Source organism: Carcharodon carcharias, chromosome 15 (genome assembly GCF_017639515.1).
Source record: "Carcharodon carcharias isolate sCarCar2 chromosome 15, sCarCar2.pri, whole genome shotgun sequence".
Classification (NCBI taxonomy): domain Eukaryota; kingdom Metazoa; phylum Chordata; class Chondrichthyes; order Lamniformes; family Lamnidae; genus Carcharodon; species Carcharodon carcharias.
In genome coordinates this window covers 4387276-4402483 of record NC_054481.1, presented here as the reverse complement: position 1 = coordinate 4402483, position 15208 = coordinate 4387276, and the positions used below count along the sequence as shown (strand labels likewise).

General features: G+C 40.6%; 1 protein-coding gene across 1 annotated transcript in view; it reads left to right on the top strand.

The window, feature by feature from the left end:
• xylt1 (xylosyltransferase I) overlaps positions 1-6152 on the top strand; it is a 286218-nt gene extending 280066 nt beyond the window's left edge. Inside the window, exon 11 of the mRNA XM_041206662.1 lies at positions 3943-6152. Coding sequence (XP_041062596.1) covers positions 3943-4265 — 323 coding nt within the window. The 3' untranslated portion in view covers positions 4266-6152. The remainder of the gene's footprint in view (positions 1-3942) is intronic.
• The last annotated feature ends 9056 nt before the right edge of the window (positions 6153-15208 follow it).

Here is a 15208-nt window from a genome sequence, read left to right as displayed (position 1 = left end):
TGAAGGTTTCCGCATTTATTCATTATCTGCTACATGGTTGTCAGTTTAAACCAGAAGTATAACAGAACCAATTTATTTGGCTTCGGTCCTTCAAACATACCCAGGACTCAATGTATTGTAGCTTTGCTAGGTAATGCAGGTGGAATAGAGCAATCCAGCAGCCGACAGAGATTAAACAGCAGTCGGCAGGGTCAAGATTACATGCTGCAAGAATCAGGTACTTTGAAGACAGCAACTTGGTTTGAAAGTCAAGATGAAGAATTAACACTTGTAAAAATGTCTCCTTTAATTCCCAGTTTAAACATACAAATTTGTCATGGGGAAGTGAGGAACATTTTGACAAGAAATATAATAACTAGAGCTAAGAATCCTGACTTTGCTTTTGGAGTTCAAATGGCCAATGTCGATTAACTTTTCTCTCTGACATTCTTAGCCAAATAATCACAAATCAATTCGAGGTTTTTTTCTGCACTCTCAAAAATATGAATGACGATTAATAATTTAAAGTAACCTGTATGGCACTGTAAAAATAGAATTTGGTGCTAAAATAGAATTATCAGATAATTTCAATTTTAAAAATTGTCTTAATATTGTATCCTAAAGTGCTATAAAGGCAATAAAGTACTTTTGAAACGTAGTCACTGTCGTAATGTAAGGAAATGAGACAGTGAAGTTGTGTAGAGCAAGGTCCCATAGACAACAAAGAGATAAATGACTGGATATCCTGCTTTAATGGTGTTGGATGAGGAATAAATGTTGGCCAGGACCTTGGGAAAACCTCCCCTACTCTTTCTTACAGATAGATCCATGGAATCTCATCTGAGATGGCAGTTTTAGCACCTCTGACAGTGCAGCACTCCCTCAGTACTGGGCTGATGCACAAGCCTAGATTATGTGCTCAAACCTCCGAAATTGGGCTTGAGCGCACAATACTCTGACTCAGATGTGAGAGTGCCATGAGCTGACGCTAAGCAATTCTTAGGGGCATAAACAGTAGCCATCTCCAGTCCCACGGGCAATTCTTTGGCTGTAAAGCCACAACTGCTAGGAGATCCCAGCATTCATTTTCATCACCCCTCTTCCTGCCACCATCTTGCTACATGGGGTGTAATGCCACACAAGAAAAGAAGGGTAGAGGTCAAATAGGGTGAGGGGTCGGATCTGGAATTGATCATCAGGTTATAACTGTTTGAGTGGAAGTACAACATAGTTGTGCATGTGTTTCACCAAATGTTAGCAATGATTCAGAGAGAGTCACTGGATCAGTTTGATCCTGAGATCTACACCAAAGCAGCCAAGACCTCAGGGAAAAGTGTGATGTCACAGTAATATCCTTGGGCAGTGACCCACCAATTGGTGTCAGAGTGAATCCCTGTGGGGTGTTCTCCTGCCATAAGCACACCGAAAGAGCCGTGGAAACCCAGGGAAGCAGTGAAAACTTTGTTTTTAGGCGCATCCATTGCTCTTCTCCCCAAGTTCCAGAGGCAGCCCCGCAGAATTTTGCACACAATGAGCTGGATTTTTGTGAAGGAGTCAGGAAGTGTGAGGCAGGAAAGTTCCCGACCCCGCAACCTGTCTCTGTTAAGGAGGCCCCGCCTGCCACATTTTTGTTCTGAGGAGGCAGGAGCTGGATGGAGTTGGGCCCACCACCTCTGGAGGCAGGACCAAAGGTGGCAATAAAAGTAAGCAGATGGCAAAGCCAACAGACCAGAAGACCTGCCTCCATTTTCTGGGACTTCAGCCCAGTTGTAATTATGAATGACAGGCCCTCAACCTCCCTCCCAACCCCATGTTCCCTCCATTCTCCCTCATGCCCCCATATCATCTCATACCCTCATACCCCCTCCATGCCTCCTCATACCCCCATGCACCTTGCATTCTCCTATGTATCCTCGCTAACCACTGGCCAAGTATCCACTATGGGCAGATCTCAAGCCAATTAGTAGCAATGGGAATTCTTTGAAAGGAGCATGAAAAAAATTTAAGATAAAAGCAAAATATTGCAGATGCTGGAAATCTGAAACAAAAACAAAAATAGCTGGAAAAACTCAGCAGGTCTGACAGCATCTGTGGAGAGGAATACAATTAATGTTTCGAGATCTCTAACAATCTAATAGATCTGTCACTCAAACACACAGCCACTCATATTATACAGAGAAAATAAAACTCCAGACCCATTGAAAAATAGTTAAATCCCCTCAAGTGGTCATTCATTTGTACAAACCAACATCTATTCAGAAACCACATCAAAGACACAATCTTTTAAAAAGCCTCTGAAAATTGTCAATCAAACTGTACAGAACCTCCTGCTGAGCTAAGTGCTTATAGAGCTTTTGAAACTCAGCCAAACATTCACAATGAGCTCAGCTATCAAAGCAAACCATTACAGCTCCAGATGATGGAGCTTATTATAACTTCAAGAACAGATGGTTCAGTTTTTCCTAAGCTACACCAAATGGCTTGCCATTCAAAGAATTCCAGAAGCAGAGAACTGTTTTTTTTTTGTTCCCTACTCGGGCCTAGGGTTCTCATGTGGCTCACGACTTCATTAAGGTGCATGAACCACATCTCCCAACAGAAGAGTCCCAACTCCCATCAAAATTGCAAATGTTTTGAATCGTTCTCCCCCTGCAATGGAGCCAGCAAGAGTGGGAGTGCCGCGTGTGGGCTGGCTGCTCACATCCTTATACCTCCGGCAAAAATTGCCAGAAATGAGAACAGGGATGGGAATCCCGGAACCAGGTCACGCCCACTATTTTTAAATACCTCCGGACTCGGCCCAACCCGGCGAGAATCTAGGCCTGTGTAAGTGAAGGTGGTGGAAGGTGACTTGTGCAGTTTTTCTGAGAGTCCATCATTAAGTAACACATTATAGCAGCTCTTTTATTTTGATGTAACAGTTTAAAGTTCCGAGTGAGCTATTGGATATAAATCATTTCTATGTTGGATTTTACTATATATACACACACACACACACACACACACACACACACACACACAAATGGTGCAGTTAATTGAGAATTCGGGCTGTTTAATTATTTGGTACATTTGGTTACTGTGTCATTTCAGCTGAAATTTTAACTAAAGAGGTGCAGGAGAAACAATCGCCTGACAGAGATCAGAGATGAAACTTTTATCACCAGTGGTGAAGATTGATGCCACTTTGGTTGAAATTGCCTTTCAGATCCCTCTTTCCCTCTCTAGCGCCTTGTTGAATTGGATTACGAAGAGCTTAACTTATACAAGTATAGAATAGCATTTGGTGGCAAAACAAGTAAAACTATGTGTGAATAAGGTGAAGGAGCTGTAAATTATAACCATGATGAGACCAGTGAGGTAGGAAGAATAACTGGGCAAAATTTTGAGCATTCGACATTGAGATCAAACCAGCCCTGAGAGCCCACAGCTGAATGTTCAAGCTGAGGGGGTTGTATTGAATTTACATCATTCTAACTACACCCAAATTCATTAACAAATTGAGCTCTGAATTTAATTAAAATTTTCATTTATTATCAGTAACAAAACAAAGTAAATGAAATGTATAATTGTTAATGGTTACCGTAGTATTTTGGTGATGTTTAAACACAAACCCCAGATGTGTAATTACGAGAGCTGAACTTTAGTGCTATATCTGGACTAATAAATTGCGACTGCAGTTTAATTAATGCACATGTGCGTAGACTGCGCACACATATGTAAAAAGTTCCTTAAAAAAGCAGTCAATTCAGTTGCATTTTAAACACCTAACATAAATAATGTAAAATCAAATTGACCATACAAAGAAAGTGAACTATAGGCTGGTGGATTATAAATGTTGAAAGTGTGAAATGATAGGCTATAATTAAAAGCCATCTTATTAATCATTTTCACAAAGTACAATAGAAGTTCTGTTTAAGCGTTTGCAGATGTTTCATTGAGCTTTTTATCCTCCTTATTTTCCAGAGGAAACACTCAAGTTACACAGTGGTCCATCAAAGAATGCCTACATGGAGCAGAGTTTCCAGGGTCTGAATAATGCCCTGAATATCCACACAACTCCAAGCCAATTGGAACAGGCGAAGCATAATGCAGCACTCACAGGCTCACAGCTGGAGAACTGGGTGGATCCCATGGTGAACAGTTTATGGTCAGCAGTGGATATTTGTGCCAGTGGCCCCACCTCTTGCCCGGTTATGCAGACCTGCAGTCAAACAACCTGGAGTTCACAGAGTCCTGACCCCAAGTCAGAACTGGGTCCTGTCAAAGCGAATGGGCGTTTGAGGTAGCACCTAATGCACCCCTCAAATTATTGTAAAAACACGAAATGCCTGATAGTGGTTTCAATCTCTGCAATTGGGTCTCTCCGTTAGTTCTTAGCAACAGTTCCCAGATGTCTTCATAGAATTGTGGCAAAGCTAGGGCAGTGCATTTAAACTTGAAGACAGTGATATTAACAGAGGCAAACAGTGTTAGCTGTGCTGGCACTGTGAAAGAAACAGTCGTATTATCATGTACTACAGAAAGTCTAGAAGGAAAATTTAGCACTCTATTTATTTAAACATTTTAGTCAGTGACTAATGAGTAGATGCTGCTTTTGCAGCTTGGTATATATATCCTATTACTAATCTGCCTTTATTAACAAAGGCCTGTGCCCAGACTTCCTACCTTCTTTACCTTTACCTGACCTAAAAGCTGTAGAAGGTCTTAAAGCTTCTGTCAACCAGACTATTTAAATTGGAATATAATAGTTGCACCTACTGTAAAAGAGACAGCCAGCTCTCCTAAATGGGTTGTAACGCACTTTGTTGAAATGGTGCTCTCAGCACTGACTACTCTAAGTACATTACAGATGATTAGAGCAGCCAGGAACTTGAAAACGATGTAGGTTAAAATCATTACAATGTTAGCAACCCCAAAGCAAATTATTTAAGTTCATTAAAGCTGAAAATTTTTGGAATCCATCCAATTTCTCATGGCAGTAATATAGCAACTATTTTTTAAATTATTTAGATCATACATTCCTTTTTAAATTTAAAGTTTTTTTTAAAGTTTGTAACAAATTTTGCAAAAAAATTAATCACATTGCACTTTCAATGTAAAAGCTTCTTGAATATAGCACCAGAAATGCGTCTTTATATTCAAATCTTAAGGGTTACATATTCAAAGTGGCTAAAAATGTGTTATCTCTGATTAAACATTATCTACTGTAGATGAATACAAATCCAAAAGTTTTTACTTTTTTATATTTATGTTATTATTAGGGTTTCTCAGAAGTGCTATTTCTTGTCCCGTCCATGCACAGTTTGCATAATCATTGTTCTTTGATGTGAGTCATGGGCTGGGGTTGAAAATTTTATTGAAGGTCTTTTGAACAGTTAGTGAGATGCACTTATTTGATCTCAGCAGGTAAAGCTACTGTTTGATGGGCTTTTATTGTAATAGGCAATCTGGTACCCTTGCTCATTTACTTCACCACACTGGAACAAATTAGGTTCCTGCAAATATTAGTCTGAATATCAGATGAAGCTCACCCCAGTTTTAACTTGAACTATAATGGCCTGTCAGTATTCCTGTTAATAATTTATATGTTTAAGTAATTTTAAATGTTAGATGGATTCAGAGTTACATTTTATCAGCGTCACCTTACCGAAACATAGTTCCTACTTTGATTTAAATGCTTCTCAACGCTTTCTATGTGAACTCACAGTGGCAATGATTGCTAAAACCCTTGGGTGGTAAAGAATTTACAGTTGCTCTGAATCACAGCACCCTCCTTGTTAAACAGCAACTTTGCAACAAGGGAAAAATGAAGCATTTCTGAAGTTTTAATGGAAAAGGCTGGAAACACACAGCAGATTAGTCAACATGGGGGAGGGAGCAATAGTTGGGCATTACCATGGTCAAGATGCAGGGTGCCTTTTCAAACATCTACCTACTCCCTTCCTGCAAGTCAATTAACCTCCAGTGCATTTCAAACGTTTTTTTGTTTTTATTCCAGATTTCCATCTGCGGCAGTTTTTTTTTAATGTAATGGTTATATTTACTGAAATGAATACTTCAAACGATAGGACTAGGAACATCGGCTTCCTACACCATTCCAGTGCAGCAGTTGATTTATAGCAGCAAGATAAAGGCAAAATACCGTGGATGCTGGAAATCTGAAACAAAAACAGGAAATGCTGGAAAAACTCAGCGGGTCTAACAGCATCTGTGGAGAGAGAAACAGAGTTAACGTTTCGAGTCCTTATGACTGACAAAGAGCCATACGGACTCGAAAGGTTAACTCTGTTCTTCTCCCCACAGATGCTGTTAGACCTGCTGAGTTTTCCCAGCATTTTCTGCTCTTGTAGCTGAAATTTAGCATTTGGTTGATCTGGTGGCCCCAGTCTTGAATTTGTTCAAGAATCTAATAATAAACAAGACTTTGATGATTAGAGAAAATGGTGGTTTTAATGCTAGGAGATAGGGCCAAGGGCCCATGATCAGAATTTCAGCCCTCACAGGTCCTGTCTCAGTCTCATTAGGTTAGCAATGTTGGTATTTTTTAGAATTTGTAGAATTTTCAACCAACAGATTTTAAAAATTAGCTTCTGGTCATTTTATTGTAATGATGAATGTGTCTGTAGCCCAGCTGGTAAACAATTTGAGTTCATACATTGATTTCTATCTATTCGCATCAATGGTTGTAAATGAACACTAACTGGCAGATTGAGGAACAAGAAAATCTACATGTTCATGCTAGACTTGCGGTCACAAATAATTCATAATTTGGGAGTAGCGAGACAGGAAATGCAACCAAACATTTTAAGAGATCGAAGAGGGATTTCATTAGTCTTTTTTGGGTGCTTTCCTCTTCCCTCAATCACTGAAAATGAAAAGCTTTTTCAGAAAACAAGAAATACCTTTTGTGGATCCTGGTCTGTAAAGGGTTGAACAGTTGGCTGGGCATCATGTTTTCTGCAGTATTTATTATGAATGCACACCAACTTACTGTATTCCCCAAGGCTCCATCATCCAAGAACCAGCCTTTCAAATGTACACAGCAGGTATCCTTTTCCAATTTGTGCTGCTTATCTAAATGTGCAAGTTAAAACCTCAAGTTGGCCAAGGACCATTTCACAACTGAGCAAACAGAGTCTTATCCATCTTTTTGCAGGTGTGGGGGTGTGGGCGGAATCTGAGAAATTGTTCCCAGCTGTCCATTTTTAAGTCTGTGTGCTGTTGATGCCCATGTATTAATTATCACAAAGCTGTTAGCTCAATGCCTTCTCCCTCCTGTGTTGAGGGGGTGCTGCCACGGGTGCTACCTCACAGGTGTATGGGAGCATATTTTACTCAACATCATAGGTACTGGAAATATCTTCTGAGCCTGTTTCACCTGAGCTGAATGTATGATCTATGCAAACTGTTCCTTGTCATGAGAGCTCAACACAATTGAAGTTAAACTTGCCAAATAAACTGCAAGATACTGTACAGATGTCTCTGATAACAGAGCGAACATTGAGGTGCTGTTCACTGCACCGTGTTTGTAAATTGTCACGTATTTTGTTTCAACAGGCTTTGTTAGTCATCGTTAGGTCAATTCTTGCCCAAAGACTACATTAAGGGGTCTTTGCGTTATGAAAGAAACACTTGTTACATGTCAACAAATGCGTGGCTGTCAGATAGTCAGTGCTGACTTATTTCTTTGCCTCTCCTGATAAATTAGTGATCACACCATCATTTTAAAAGAATGAAGACTTACCGTATGGAATTTCAAAAAAAAAGTTATGGCTATTTTATTATAGATCCAAATACGCGTTAAAAAAAATCCTGTAAAGAATTGTTTTATAAACTGAACATGTACTTAGAATGAAAAGACTAATTCCGACATGCAGCACATTGAAAGATGTAGATATTTTGTTATTTATTTAAAGTAATAAAATATTTTATGAGGTTTTAAAAAGTGATTAATTTGACCATTGGATCCTGAAAGCCAGTACAATTTCCTGTATGTAGAATGTCATATTCAGCAAATATTGCACTAGCTGTTTTGCACCCAATTTCCCTTCTATTTGCAGAGAGAAAAAGAAACACAGAAATTGTGCCTTAGCTGCCTTTCTGGTCTGAGGGAGTCTGCTTTTGTCTGACAAAGCAAGTTTTTGCAGATTGTCAACAATTGTATTAAATGCTGTATTATACCAAAAACTGCTGTTGTATATAGATGCCTTCTGTCATATTGTGTTTTTGATTGCAAAATTTTAAAATACAAAAAAGCAAAGATTCACGTCTTGTCTTTTTGTATCTTATTTACTAATGTTTCTATTCTGGCTTCCACACTACACGAGGTATGTGACATATCTCACACAATTGAATCCACACTCAGTCATGACCAAGGTCTCAGCCCATTCTATACTCCTTTCAACATTAATCAGCTTTTCACTTTTGGAGTTTAAAGTAACCCCTGTTCAATCTGTACTTTTGAAACAAATATAACTTGGCATACTCACACTTAGAGCAGGCCACCGAATGACAGAGCTACAGCCTCCTCATGAGTACAATGTTTCACAACCCTTTCCTGATCCCAAGGTGCATTTATATAGTACCTGACACTACTTCAGGGCACATCCCATAGTACTTTGCAGCTGTTGAAATATTTTTTGATGTTTTAATGTAGGAAATGTTACGGATAAATATTGGCCCTGGGGAGAACTCCCCTGCTGTTCTAAAGAGTGCCAGGGAATCTTTTATGTCACACTGAGAGGACAGACAGGACCACACTTTAGCAAGCAGGCAGCATCCTCCAAGACTTGTCAATGCTTCTAATCACCAGGCCATGAGATGGTGTATCAGGGCAGCCTGGTATGTCCTGTATGCAAATTTTCTCAACCTCCTGGGGAAATGCCCAAGCCTTTGAAATCTTGCTCGAGATTGAAAACTGATTTTGCAGGAGCTAATTCACACCCCGCTCTAGCTCGAAGCACCAATGATCTATGCAATTGTACCATTCCTTTTTCAGGAATCCTGTTTGTTAAGCTACAAAAGTAATGAAATTATTTTTTCCTGTTAAATTCAAATGAAGTTTTTCTGGTCTTTGAATTATAAAAGGCAATTTTTCTTGTGATAGAAAAATTAGCAGTGTTCTCACAGCTTGAGCCTATTTGGTGTAAAGCCTAATTTAAACTTATGAAACATGTTTTCATGACTTTTTCTAATCAGCAAGGTGATGGGATGTCAGTCATGTAAACATATTTCAAAGTTTCTGCTGGTGTCAAACACTTTAAATCAGCACAGGCTAGATGGTAATTAGAATTAAATCCTTTATCTGCCCCAACTATGTGTTTTGACCTCCATGCTACACCCATAGTTTTCTATAGAAAGAAAAACTTGCATTTATATAGCACTTTTCAAAAGCGCCATATGACCCAAAGCTCTTTACACCCAATGCAGTAATTCTTGAAATGTAGTCTCTACTGTAATGTAGGAAATGCAGCGGCTAATTTATGCACAGCAAGCTCCCACAAACAGCAATGTGATAATGGCCAGATAATGTGTTATTGTGATGTTGTTTGAGGGATAAATATTGGCCAGGACACTAGGGGAGAACTCCCTTGTCCTTCTTCAAGATAATGTTTACAGCCCACAGAGCAGGTAGATGGAGCCTTATCCAAACCATGGCACCTCCAACAGTGCAGTACTCCCTCAGTACTGTAGTGGAGCAACAACCTTGATATTTTTTGTGCTCAAACCCTGGAGTGGGATTTGATCCCAAAACCTTGTAACTCAGAGGTGGGAGTGCTACCAACTGAGCCACAGCTGATACTATGTGGCAAATCCCGATTTGGTGCCAAATTCTGGAGCACGAGCGCAAAGTCATTTCCCTCGCAAAAAGTAGTGGAGAGCAGAGATGTATATCCCAATAGCCTGGGTTGACTCTAAAGCCAGATCCTAGAAGCAACAAAATGTACTAACACCATCTTACCTAGTCCCAGCACCTTGCAGTACATCATATAAATAACCTTGCCTTACCTTCTACCTGATGTAAACAGCTACAGATGCTCATAATCCCCTTTAATTTACACCATCAGGGATGCAAATAACAGTTAAGATTTTGTAGTTAAAATTTTACATAGCTGAGAGGGAGTTGTTTGCTGCAAAATAAATTCTGGATTAAGAATTCATTCAACATTTTTTTTAATGTCATTCTCTCACCTTTTCAAAAGGCCATGACCCCTTACTTGGGCACTAATGACAGATGCTGAGCATCCACCAATAACTCACCCGAGTCACCATGACTCATGAAGGAATTTGACAGGTGCAATCTTAACCGAACACACCTTTCGGGAAACTGATGATATCGGGTGTGGCTGTCTTCTCAAAATTAATCTTGAGCCAATACTGTAGCTCTGCACCTATCCCTTTATGTGCCTTCGGATAGATCCTGTACTAAATATGTTGACTCCGAAATTCCACTGGGGCACTCCCGAGTTACAGCATGAAGCCAGTGGAACCCCTGGAGAAACAGCATTTGTGTCTGAAAAGGGCATATTACGCCACGTTGTCAGCTTTTCTGCCAACCTCCCACTGAGCAGATCAGGAGAACCCTGAAAGAATGCTGGGTTGGTTATGTAAATATAAACTTATTATGCTTAACATTTGAACTATGATGATCATTTCTCCCTTTGTCTGGATTTATCCAGAATGACATCTCCCCCTATTGTTGATTAATATCGGGCCCTAAATTTGAGATACCAACACATTAGTTAACTAAGAAGCTTCCAATTTTGTGATACTGTTTGATAGCAATTATAGGAACAGAGGAGTTGGAATATGTTCACCATTGAAGCCAACCTCACTGACTTAGTGGTCAGATTTCCTAAGTATTATCTTTAGACAAACTATCTTTCCTATAATCAGGATGCAAAGGTAGTCATGGATACAGTGACTTATAAAAGAATGTGTGAAGGAATAGTGACCAATTTGAAAGAAGTGATCAGCAGTGAAAAGGATGATCGATTATCTGAGATTGTTTTATTTGGTAGAGCTATCAATCTTCATAGATTACCATATCCAAGGATGTTCACTTAACAGCTGTTAAACAATAGTTTCACAATGGAGGTGTTAGAAGGGCTGTCATGTGTTTTCTGTGCGGTAGCAAGATTGCAATTAATACACATGGCCAGCCATTGAGATCATATCTGCAATGATGCTAATCAACCAGCCAGAGGAATGCTTCCAGCATCTGTTGAAAAGTCATCAACCTAAAATGTTAACTCTGTTTTTCTCTCCACTGATGCTGCCTGATCCATTGAGTATTTTTAGTATTTTCTGTTTAAGCAAGCACAATGCTCACTATGTTTCTGCACCATAGCAACTGGACAGTCTCAGGAGAGAATTAGCAACAGCAAGAAGCAGAATTAAAAGAAATGGCTTCCACATCCGTCAATAGTAAATGTAGTTACAGAGAAAGTAACAGAAGCAGAACAATTTAATGATGAAAAGAAATGTCTCCGGAGAAAGAAAGACATGGGATCAAAGATGGGCATCAAACATAAGTACTGCAAGTGACTGAAATAACTATGTCTCCTTCAATCAATTGCACACTACGAACCCACTTTCATCAACTCTTCTACTACATGGTCACGACAAAAACATCAGTGTAACATTATTGCTGCAACACCAATGCATTTTCATTGTGCTTTATTTCCCAGCACACATGCTCGAAACAGCAGGAGAGCATTTCAATTCCAACAGGCCATTTTGTTTGAATAGCATCAGAGTGTATACATTCAGCTTTGGTGTTGTTAGTGCAGCGAACAAATGTGAAATATCTATACCAGATAAAAGGAACAAAAACAAAAAGTGCTAGAAAAACTCAGCAGGTCTGACAGCATCTGTGGAGAGAAAGACAGAGTTAACGTTCTGAGTTCATGTGACTCTCCTTCAGAACCAGATAAAAGAAATCTTGTGGGTTTGAAGAAATGACAGGATGTTTAACCAGCCAGTGAGTTATTATTTTACAGTTTAAACTTCAGTATCAGGAGCCAACTCCAGTATAGAACGTACACAATCTGAATGAGTCTAAAGCTGAAATGTTTTTGTGCCCTGTGCAGCTAATTTCCAGGTAGCCTAATGTACGAGAAAATATGTATAAGGCATCTTCACTTTTGGTAATTGAACATTAATGTACACAGGCTTTCTTTATAATGAATACTGTGTGTTGTTAGTGATAAGGGGCTTTTGTTAAAAGCCCCACACATTCATTTCTCACAGGGAGGGAGACAGTTGATTAAAACAGAGCTTTAAACCACAGGTGATTGGATGATTAAAGCTTGGAGAATAATTTGGTAAACATAATCATGACTCTGTTGCTGCATCTATCTTTTCTACACAGAGAAACAGCTTGAAGTCTCATTAGAAAAAATGTTTGGTCGAGAGAAAGCTTGTTCCCAGCCCTGCAACCATGTTTGTGCAGCAGTTTACTGCTCTCTTCCGCTGATTTGGAAGTTCTGTAAGCAGTGTGATTAATTTTCCCTTCTGCACAAAAAGATCAGTCAACTGGAATTAGGATGATAACCCCATTCAGCCCACTGAGCCTAAAAGGTGATAACTCTTCAGCTGGAGCTACTGCTAATTATATTTTTTATTAATTTACAAGATGTGGGCATCGCTGGCTGGGCCAGCATTTATTGCCCATCTCCACTTGCCCTTGAGAAAGTGGTGGTGAGCTGCCTTCTTGAACAGCTGCAGTCCATGTGGTGTAGGTACATCCACACCTTTCATATTCTCAAATGCTAATCTAATTCTCTTTTAAAATGATGCCGTTTCAGCCTCAGTATTGGTGGAAAAGTGTTCCATATTCAAATGGCTCATCTGTCATTCTTCTGCCCATTATACTGAGTCCAGGTCCCTTTTTGCTGTTCACCAACCAGTGGAAACAAGCTAACCCTGGTTGTTTCTATCCCTTTAGGTCCCATCTATTTCCTTTCTCTATTGACCCAGGAATATAAGAAATCACAGAAAGAGAATGGCCATTTGACCCATGAAGCCTGTTTCTCTATAAGCATGCACAATCTTCACCATCCTGGACTCTTATTCAATGTTTAAATCACTTAACTCATTGGTTCTCATTGTTTCCAGAAACGTAATCAAACCAAGCAATTTTGTGGTTAACACTGCAAATTGTTAACGAGCTGATTTCCATGATGGCATCAGCTCAGGAAACTTCATGTCATATACAGTGTTGAATCCTCTCTATCCGAACTTATCTTTATCACCCTCAGTGCTGATGTTCAGTTGTAAAATAAAAGCAAAATATTGCGGAAGCTAGAAATCTGAAATAAAAACAGAAAATGATGCAAAACCTCAGCAGGTCTGGCAGCAACTGTGGAGAGAGAGAGAGACAAGAGTTAATGTTTCCAGTCCATATGACTCTTCTTCAGAACCCTATCCTTGTGATGCGCTGCCCTCACAGAAATCCATCCTTGTGACGCACTGTCTTCCTAGGCCAATTAGAAAGCAAAAGGACTCATTACCCTATTGGATGATGCTTGACTGTCAGACAAAGAACATTTTCTCCCTCATTTTGAAAATGGGGAAAAAACGTCTGTTGTTGGAGATGCAATGACAGGCAGCAGAAAATCAGGTTGAGTTGCGAGAGAGAGTCAACAGACTAGATAGAGCAAAGGAGGGGGGAGTCGGTCTGCATTCTCTCTGATTCCGTGCCTGGCAGCCACTTTGGAAACCTCGGTCAAGCAGATCCTGCCGGATTTGTGCTCGGACCTGCACTCCATTGCTATAGACATTGGTGGGATCCATCAGTGGCTAGGCGAGGGAGGTGGGGTGGGGGGGAGGGTGGTGAAGCACCTTGACCTCCCCCCAGTAACCCTTCCCCTCAAAAAGTCAGGCAGGGGCCCTTGGGCACCCACAGGGAGGAGGACCAGCAGCTGGAGACCCTGGGACCATCCACCCAGGTGACCCCAAGAGAGTGCAGCCTTCCCCAATACCCTCTGCCTATGATCCCATCACCTCCAACTGTACAGGCTGAGGGTGGGGAGGCTGTGGCATAGTGGCATTGTCACTGGGCTAGTGTTCCAGTAAACCCAGGGTAATGCTCTGAGTAACCCAGGTTCAAATCCCACCACAGCAGATGGTGAAATTTGAGTTCAATAAAAAATCTGGAATTAAAAGCCTAACGATGACCGTGAAACAATTGTCATAAAAACCCATTTGATTCACAGGACTTTGCTGCTGTGTGGATGTATTTTATCAAAAACCATCTGGTTTAAATATTACAATGAAGGAAATCTGTCATCTGTACCTGGTCCAGCCTTCATGGGACTCTTAAAATGCCCTCTGAACAGGGGCAGTTAGGGGTGGGTAATAAATGCTAGGCTAATTACCCTGCAGCAGGATACCCAAAACAGGCCCTCTAGAGGGTGCCTGCCAATGTTATCAAAGGTAGCAGTCAGTAGACTGCCTCCAGCTCTGCTATGGGTGGTGGGGATGCACCTAGACTTAGCAGTAAGGTTATAAAAATGACAAAACTTTGGCATCATTTCTGGATCATGGGTGTTCAATCACTGTATAAATCATGCACCTTTATAAACACATTTTCTGTTCATGAGAATGGTGTAGTCATTGACAGTGTCATGCATTTATCTGCCCTCTTATTGCAAGTGTGAGTCATACTCCCACTCAGTCATCACCTCCCTTAGTCAGCCTCACATTGTGGGATGCGTAGCTGACTCCTGATAGTTACTCAGCCCTCGTGCTATGTCAGGGAGATGTGACAAACTCTTCACTGGAAGTGTTTGCAAAAATGCGTTAGTAACCTTTACTCTTTACAAGGCGACATGGAGTGAGGTGTGCTCACTAGCCCTGGAGGGGTAGCTGTAATTGTCTCTCAAAATGAGATGGCTGCCTTCATTGGTAGTGCCAAAGCACAAGAGCTGTAGTCATGATGGTCGCTCCAACCACGCGCAGGTCTCAGTGTCCGCGATAAGTTTCTCATTAAGGTGGTGATGGCTGCATCAAGTCCTTTGGGGCAGCGTTTGTACTGACTTTCATTTCGCAGAGCCCACGGATGCAGGGTTCACCACTGACCTTTCTGAAGATCAGGGCCGGGTGAATCATGAGGGTTGAAGGTACGAGTCCGAATGCTGAACTTGCTCTCGATGTCACTGGTTCTAAGGACCTTTCAGTGCACTGGCATGGCGCTAAGGGACAGAGGGAACGTGGCTGTGTCCCA